Source organism: Aotus nancymaae, unplaced genomic scaffold (genome assembly GCF_030222135.1).
Source record: "Aotus nancymaae isolate 86718 unplaced genomic scaffold, 86718_ANA_hifiasm-v0.15.2.pri h1tg000041l, whole genome shotgun sequence".
Taxonomy (NCBI): Eukaryota; Metazoa; Chordata; class Mammalia; order Primates; family Aotidae; genus Aotus; species Aotus nancymaae.
Window position 1 is genome coordinate 2,556,549 of NW_026988455.1, and position 9,529 is coordinate 2,566,077.

A 9,529-nucleotide genomic window follows, 5' to 3' on the forward strand; every position below is an offset into this window, starting at 1 on the left:
AGAATGAGGTATGACTAGAAAAAAAAATACAGACTTTGGAGCCAGATAAATGTGTATTTGCATTTCCTGCTCCTGTCTTTCCTTCCTAGTTACAGCCCCTTAGATGATGTCCTCTACCTCTCTTAGCTTCCGAGAAAAAAAAAATCTGTTTATTATGGTATTTAATGAGGTTTTGAAGAACTATCTTTATCAAAAGGTAACACTTTTTTTTAACATTTTCTGAAGTTTTAACAAATATGTCTTAAATGTATGATTTACGCAGTATAATCATATGTTATTTACTGTATGAAATTTAGACTTCAGGAGGTCAAGACGGGTGGATCATGAGGTCAGGAGTTGGAGACCAGCCTGGCCAACACAGTGAAACCCCCGTCTCTCCTAAAATACAAAAAACAATCCAGGTGTGGTGGCAGGTGCCTGTAATCCCAGCTACTCATGAGGCTGAAGCAGGAGAATCACTTGAACCCAGGAGATGGAGGTTGCAGTGAGCCGAGATCGCACCATTGCACTCCAGTCCGGGCGGGAGTGCGAGACTCCTTTTCAAAAAAAAAGAAAAGAAAAGAAAAATTTCATTTATTTAGAATAATGAGTATATTAATTATATCCAGAATGGTAGAGGCAGTTGCTCAGATACCATGCAATATAACATCTGTATACCAATAGCTTCTTTTATCATCAGTGATTCCTTTCACTGTTTTTCTTTCTAGATAACCATAAATAAGTCCCTTAGAATAGTTGGAGTAATTTCTTCCTGTGTATTTTTCTTAAAGCAGGGCCAGCCAACACAAGCCTCTCCATCAAGTGGAAGACAATCTGGGAATAGTGAACGTAAAAGGAAGGAACCACGAGAAAAAGATAAAGAAAAAGAAAAGGAAAAAAATAGCTGTGTTATTTTGTAACAAGTGTTGGCTTCTGCTGGAACCACCTATATGTCTTGATAAACAAAACCACAGGAGGAAAGGAAGAAAATCGATCAATACCGTCTGTGCCTGATTTCCCAATGGATTTTGTTCATGTTTTTTCAGGGGAAAGTTGTTACTTAGTTACAATCAGACTTTCAAGTCACACCATACACTCTTTATGAGCTGGAGTTTCATGTTACAAGTTGGAAATGCTGTGTGTTGTCATTCATAAAAAATACTGCACTTGTAGCCAGATAAGCAAATCACAGCAAATTTTGTGTCATAGTGACATTCATAACTCATCAGTTAGTAAGCTATTATATCGTCTGTTCTAACAATGAATGGAGGTAATTGATTTAGTCTGATTCCTTCCTGAAATCTAAATATTAGCACAATAGTTTCTGAAACTTTACACTGTTAAATTATGATCTAATCCATGAGAAACCACGGGCTTAATATAGGGATTCAAAAAAGCAAAAACAAATAAAATAATAGGAATAAATAACCCTTAATTGTATATTGGACTAGTTCAGCCCTTGAACAGCTTTACCTTTATTTAGGAATGTACATTTTAGATATTATCTTGAGAACTGAAAATGGAGCTTAGATTTAATTTAGATAGCAAAAATAAAGATTTGTATTTCTTTTCCAATAGCAAAAAGTTACATAACACTCATACTTATAACCTATCAAAATCAGTATAAATGACTTGTAGTGTAAAATTTTGAGGAATTTTGGAGTCTTTATCATAGGTAACCTGGACCACAGTTACTATTTATTGACAATGTGATTAAGTGAGGGTATGGAGGAAAGCACAGTGGATGCTAGGCCTTGTAAATATGGAGATGTAGAAAGCAGTTCAGTGTCTACCTTTTTCTAGAATTACCTTGAACCTTAAATTTTAAGTCATGTTCATTGGTAGAAAATTAAGTATACTTATTAAAACCAATGATAAAGCACATTTCTGAAAGGAAGTTAGAGATAATCTCTGTGTCTTGTGAAACGACATTAATAAAAATCTGAGAGGGCCGGGCACAGTGGCTCCCAGCACTTTGGGAGGCTGAGATGGGCAGATCATCTGAGGCCAGGAGTTCGAGACCAGCCTGGCCAACATGGTGAAACCCTCTCTCTCCTAAAAATGCAAAAATTAGCCAGGCCTAGTGGTGTGTGCCTGTAATCCCAGCTCCTTGGGATGCTGAGGCAGGAGAATCGCTTGAACCTAGGAGTTGGAGGTTGCAGTGAGCTGAGATCACGCCACTGCACTCCAGCCTGGGTGACAGAGCAAGACTTCATCTTAAAAGAAAAAAAAAATCTGATAGTAGCTAAGAATTTTGGAGGAATTTATGTAAAAGCAATCAGAGTTTTTAACTTATGGGAACCAAATAAAACTATAACCTCTTAGAGTGTTTATAGAACTCAGAAATAATATTTATTTAACTTTATTATGAGGCAATGCATATTTTCCTGTATTTCTAGATATAGTTTGGAAAACTATCCTTAATAGTCCGTTTTATATGCCTTATATTTAAAAGTTTGTTTTAGTCATTTTTGAAAGACTTGCTGCTGCAAATAGTTGTGTTCTTTACATTCTAAGCTTCAGTAAATTTCTTTATTTAAGAGCATCATAATCTGACCTGAGCATCCACTTGGAGAATGTTTTTTTGTTGTGTGTGGTCTAGCGTGACAAAAGACCACAAAAATGTGTGGTCTAGATTTTTTCAACTATGTCATTAACTTTATGATCCAAGAGCAGTTATAGGACAAATCTATATGTAAAAATAAAGTCTTATTTATGGAAGGAATTATTCTAAGGGAAAAATCCAGGGTCAAGCTGTATCTTTTATGTCCTCTATATTGCATGTCTGTTCTGTTACACAATTTGTTATTTCTTCAAATTTCCTGTGGTAGCATGATAAATCATCAAAGAACCTGTTTGGGATATAAAACTTTGATAGAAAATATTTGATGAGTATCTTGATAATAACCTAGAATATGTATACATTAGTAAAATAACCACATATACTACAGAACTCTCTGTTGACTCAAACAGGTTGACCTCAATCCAAGTTTACTCTTGATATCACTCTATTGGCTGAAGGAGGAAACTTGAACTTCAGGGTTTGTTTTTCCCAGGATAGATAGTGGTGATAGTGCATTGTATTTTAATAAGAAAAACAAACCAGTAAACCTTGAGAAATTTTAAAAAGCATGGTTGAGGCATATTTTTTCATAATTATATACTTATCTATTTATTGCCCATGGAAAATATATGTGTAGAAGTATTTCTTCTGTTATCTGTTACTATCTTCTTAATTTGTTCCAAAGATAATACTGCCATACTGCATTCCCTCTGGAAGGAAACAAAACAAAACTCACTCAAAACCAGCAGTGCTGCTATCAGATAAGTAGATGTCAATGTATACTTACAAGGAGAAAACTAAAAAATTTAATTTGTTAATTCAGCCTTTTTCTATGTAATATTTCCAAGTCAGACTTTCTTACATTCCTGGAATTTAGTTGGATATAGCAAGAATAATAATGATAAAATAATGATAAAATGTTTGCTTTGATTACTGTTGGAGGGGGAATGAAATGTTCAATTGTATTAAAACAAACAAAGTTTTCAGAGATACTGAATTCATGTCCTTGAAGATTATAAAGAATTTAGATCATGCCTGTCATCCCAGCACTTAGGGAGGCTGAGGGCAGGTATAACACCTAAGATCAGCAGTTTGAGACCAGTCTAGCCAACATAGCAAAACCCTGTCTCTACTAAAAATACAAAAATTAGCCAAGGGTAGTGGCAGATACCTGTCATCCCAGCTACTTGGGAGGCTAAGGCAGGAGAATCACTTGAAACCAGGAGGCAGAGTTTGCAGTGAGCCGAGATCACGCCACTGCATGCCAGCCTGGGCAGCAGAGCAAGCAAGACTCCATCTGAAAAAAAAATAATTTAGAATGATTTTGTCTTTATTTTCTTAAATTTTTCCCAAGGTAACATGTTATATATCCAGGCATTTCATTGCTGGTTTGGGTATATAGGATTTTGATAGTGGTATATTAAAGTCTTTCCTTCCCACTATTTTGTAATACTTGAAAATTATTACATGTACAGTGCTAACAAAAGTTAGAACTTAAATATTTTTGTTTTTATTGTTTATAGGCTAGATTAGGGACACATTTGCATCAACCAGATCATCATTAGATTTGAAAAAGAGGCAGATGAATGAAGAAATGCGGTCATTGCACTTTCCTTTTACTTTCAGAGTCTAAGTCTATTCCTTAAGGTTAGTAACCAGTCTTTATTAAAAATACAAAATTTTTCTTCATGTCTAATCCCATTGCATCCACAATGCTGTGATTTATAGTACATGATCAATACTTAAAAGTACTTACTCTATGTGTGTGTGTTTCTGAAGAAGTTTTCATGACCTCTGTTAGATTCTCAAAAGAATTCAAAACTTTCCTTCACATTTAAGAATCACCGTTTTAAGAATACAAGTGTATATATACACATTAAGCAGTATGAGGCAGCTAACATTGCCATTGGTTTTACACTGGTCCGGTGTGCTTAGGCAAAGTAACGTCTTCCATGTTTCAAGGTCAGTTTCAGACTTGAATGAAGCATAGATTTAAATTTAGGATTAGGCTTTGGAATATGTCTTGTTTTTATTGTCTCACATTTCTAATTTTGACTACTTATCCCATGTTATGTTTCAAATTTATTTCTCATGTTTCAAGTTGTTTCTCATACTTCTTGATCTTGGCTTAACTAAGCAAGTTAATATCAGAGGCTAGTTGACTGAACCCAAGATAAACCATTTTGTACTTGCACAAAACCTTCTTAGCATTTTTTTTCTTTTTTCTTTTTTTTTTCCCCATCCCACTTGTCAGCAGAAAGCATTTTTTTTTTTTTTTCAATGAATCAGTTCACTAAGAGACAGATCATGAGAGGAAAGAGAACTAGAAGGCCAATAAATATTTGAGAAAATAATTGTAGTTCATATATTAATGTTGACATGTAAACCACATATCTAAAATTTTGCTGGAGAAGAATCCAGGCAAGAATTTCCAGAACTGTCCTCAAATAACTCATTTATTTAAGTTTAAAGGAAAAAGCAAATTGATTACATTTGATTAACTTTTCCTTTCCATGCACTAGTTATTTTAAAACATGATAAAAAGCTTATGGGCATTACCTATCACACAGTACTTATGTATAAACTTATAATAGTAAAGTAACTAATGTTTGATAAAATAAGATGGAGGCATTACAAATAGTCTACAATTTGTATATTAAGGAATTGGACATGAAGAAGTCTAGATCATTTTGTGTCTAAAAACCTGACTTTCTATTTTGCCTTGGGCAAACTTTCTGTGCCTCAGTGTACTCTTTAAATATGTGAAGGATGCTCTTTTTGGTTAAGTGCTTTGCACACCTGAATACAGGGCATAGTATAAGCACAAAGTATGACTTAAGTTATCACAAATATTACACATCCTGTGTTCTTGAATGTGCACACTTTTTTCTCAACAAAATATCTTAAATCCGTTTTTTTCTTACTGCTGTCAAAATTCATAGAATTACCTTTTCTTTGAGTATGCATCATCTCTTCCCAAATGGATTTTACAGTTGCTTTTGTGTTCTATAGACTATAGAGTCAAAATTAAGAGTATTTTGGGAGTATCAGAAGCATTTAAAAATCTATTTTTTCTAGTATCTTTCACAGATCTAAATATTTAGATTCTCTTTGCCTTTTTCTCCGTGGAATAAAGTACAGTAGTATCAAATTACTAATACAGTATATAAACTTTGTTTGCATTGGTCGAATTCATTTATATCTCTCAACTACTATTATTTTAGGGCTATATAAATTGTGTTTTTAGTGTAAAATGTTATATGACAATGTGATGTTACCTTTTAGAAAGTAACTAAAAATGGTAAAGGAACTCATCAGAATCTTAGAGTTCTTATATTCTCTGATAATTTATTATCTTTTGTTAATGATGTCCAACACTTCTAAAACTGTTGAGAAAACATAAAGAATTGAGGTTACTCTTCTCAGGTGACACTTTAAATATTAAAATCAGAGGCTTCCTGAACAAAACATATTGCAAAATAGAGATAATGGCATGGGAGAGGCCAAATGCAGGACTCTGGTAAATTTAACTTATTTTGAATATCTATCTAAATTTTAGTTCATGCATGTTCTTACTTAATCCTGGTGTTTCTGCTGTTAGAAATTAGAGTTTAATAAATTGTGGTATGCATACATATTTTTTACATGAAGGATTCTAGTTTCTAACTTTACTTTTCTGATCTCAAGAAAATTAAACTTGAAAAACAGGGTAAAATTCTTCAACTATTGCCTCAAGTTCATTTTTGTCCTATTGTCCTGAGAAAGGAGATTTAGACTTGTCTGCCTAATACAGGTATTTTTTAGGCGATGATACTATCCCAGAGAAAGTGTTGAGATACCATGGCAGAAATATAAAACCTAAGCTTTGAACCCCAGTAGACTTCTTATTCTGCCATTAAGTCTCTCTACTTTATCTGGTATTCTAAGAATTTCTTCAAGCCACTTAATAATTTGTCACCATTAACTTTAATATTCACTTTTAATCTGCACTGTAATATCCTGCTTTGAGAAGCAAGAATGCCTCATAAATTAGGGATGCACAAAATAAAATGTTTCGGAAGGTGATCCTGGCTCCTTCGGCTCTCATAATTATTTTATAGCTGTAAATAAAAAGTCAAGAAACTGGCCAGGTGCGGTGGCTCATGCCTGTAATCCCAGCACTTTGGGATGCTGAGGTGGGTGGATCACCTGAGGTCAGGAGTTTGAGACTAGCCTGGCCGACGTGCTGAAACCCTGTCTCTGCTAAAAATACAAAAAAAAAAAAAAAAATTCGCCAGCTATGGTGGCATATGCCTGTAATCCCAACTACTCGGGAGGTTGAGGCACGCGAATCGCTTGAACCCAGAGGGCAGAAGTTGCAGTGAGCCAAGATTGCCCCACTGTACTCCAGCCTGAGCAACAGAATGAGACTCAAATAAAAAAAAAAAAGTCAAGAAACTGAAATTCCCATTTTAAGTTCTCAAATCAGTGACCCCTGTCAAAATAGGCCTTGTAACTGAAATACCTTACAAAGCAGTTCTAACTAATGCAATGTGTTTTTTAAAAATTTTTAACAAATCTTACATTGTAAACATAATTGCAATATATTTTAAGACTAACATTGGTATTTAATCCTTGAAGACCGGTCTTGTATGTCTCTCAATTTTGTCAGAATTTTTATTGTTTTTCACATATTATGTGAAATAAGCATTTTTTTCAGGGTACATAGGGTATCTTTGTTTTACAGATTTTTGAAGACGAGGTTTTGAAAAGCCCTCAGAGGTTTTTGTTATCTTGCTTAATAAATGTCAACTTGTTACAGATTCACACATTACAAGTAGGACAACATTACAGGAGATCGGTGTATGACTGCTACACAGCAGTCAGCAAAATGGATCATGTTTGCTTGTGAAACTTCAGAGGTACCCTGAAAGTCATTTCCTAAAGCTAGTGCATCTGAATCTTTTTCCTTGAATTGTCCAGAACAACTGGATTGAGGCACATATTTTGAGGAGTAGCAAGTGGAAAATTATCTTGAAACATAGCAAGGAAGAGAAGCAAGTTTTCTTTCTCTACTTTATTGTTGGACTAATTGGGTCAATTTGCTGGGACATATCAAAGATCTTTTTGTGCCAGGCCGAGATTGGCTACTGAGTTCTCAAAGCATTTAAATATATAAATTGTATATGAGTGCCTATTTTTACTCCTTCTTTCATTTTCTATCTTAATACCCTTTTTACTTTTGAAATAATTCATCTGTTTTACTTTATGACCAGCTTTAATTTCAATTAAGAAATAAGAGCAACCCTAGAGATTCATAGGAAATAGTATTGAAATACATTTTTTTTTAATAAAGATACCTAAAACCATCTCCCCAGCTAGGGTTGAGCTGAATTTCTGTGAAATGAATTTATTGTTTTAAATACTGATTATTCTAAAACGACTTAATTCTTAAAAACAATGTGTTCAGTTTCAAAAGTTTCACTTTGGGAGGATATTCCCAAAAAGGCATACATAGATGGGAAAGTATAAAATATTTCTGACAGAATTATTCAGTATTCTTCAAAATTTACTTCCATGTTTGTTATTGTATCACAAAGATAGTGTCATTGTTGGATTAAAATGTTGGCTGTTTTTGTTAATATACTTAAAACTGTAACCAGTGAATAACACCTGTAGTATTTTTTATTATAGATTATATTTTATTTCAATAAACTTTGATATTTAGACCAAAGTCTTTTTGCTCCATATATTCATGTCATTAAGCTACAAAGTTAAGATGACCGGGGAGATAGGGAATTGACATACTGATTCACATTTACCTAGGATTAACTCAGAATACTTGGATCAAAGAGAGAATTTCCCCACCTCCAGGAAGTAAATAGTTAATTCTAAACCATATAATAGTTAACTACCTGACCCAGTGGTAGATTTGTTATACCTGGCATGTCATTCCTCTTGGAGGACCAAGAGCTGAGAAGGGATCCTTTTTCTTTGTATCAAGCCAAACCTATTTTATGTCTAGGCTGGGCATTGTGGCTCACACCTGTAATCCAAGCACTCTGGAGGCCAAGGCAGGCGGATCACCTGAGGTCGGGAGTTCAAGACCAGCCTGATCAACATGGTGAAACCTCATTTAAAAAAAAAATAAAAAAATTTTATGTCCAAACCAGATAACATCTGACGTTTCTCTGTGATGCCTTCTTGTACTCCCCAGCCGTCTAAGCAGAATTAACCATTCCACATACTATTTTGGTGACCTCATAGCATTTAAAGTAGGCTAAGAGCCTTTTAAAGACAGACATCATGTCTTCTTGATCTTGATCTTCTTCGTACATTACATGATTACTGGCACAGAACTCAAATGTCTATGTACAGGAATTTCTAAAGATACCTATATTATGTAGTTATTGCTTACCTGTCCTTGAGATAAGATGATTTTAAAAGAAAACATAAACACAGTGAAGAAATTAAATATGTAAAAAGATCCTTATATAACTTTTAGAGTTTTTTTTTTTTTTTTTGAGACGGAGTTTTGCTCTTGTTACCCGGGCTGGAGTGCAATGGCATGATCTCGGCTCACTGCAACCTCCGCCTCCTGGATTCAAGCAATTCTCCTGCCTCAGCCTCCCGAGTAGCTGGGACTACAGGCACGCACCACCATGCCCAGCTAATTTTTGTATTTTTTAGTAAAGACGGAGTTTCACCTTGTTGACCAGGATGGTCTCGATCTCTTGACCTCGTGATCCACCCGCCTCGGCCTCCCAAAGTGCTGGGATTACAGGCGTGAGCCACCGTGCCCGGCCCTGTTTGTTTGTTTTAAATGATGTCTTGATCCAGTTGTGAGGCCCTGGGTAAGAGGTCAGTGAGTTCTCTTTTTTTTTTTTTTTTTTTTTTTTTGAGACAAAATCTCTCTCTGTTGCCCAGGCTGGAGTGCAGTGGTGCAATCTCAGCTCACTGCAAACTCCAGCTCCCGGGTTCAAGTGATTCTCTTGCTTCAGCCACCCG

At 34.9% G+C, this 9,529-nt stretch overlaps 1 protein-coding gene across 2 annotated transcripts in view; it reads left to right on the forward strand.

Moving 5' to 3' along the window:
- MINDY2 (MINDY lysine 48 deubiquitinase 2) overlaps positions 1–5,718 on the forward strand; it is a 90,837-nt gene extending 85,119 nt beyond the window's left edge. The window contains exon 9 of one of the 2 annotated variants that reach the window (XM_021666210.2): positions 771–5,718. In XM_021666210.2, the coding sequence (XP_021521885.2) occupies positions 771–899 (129 nt within the window). In that variant the 3' untranslated portion in view covers positions 900–5,718. The remainder of the gene's footprint in view (positions 1–770) is intronic. The other variant, XM_064361347.1, reaches the window with a different exon arrangement.
- The last annotated feature ends 3,811 nt before the right edge of the window (positions 5,719–9,529 follow it).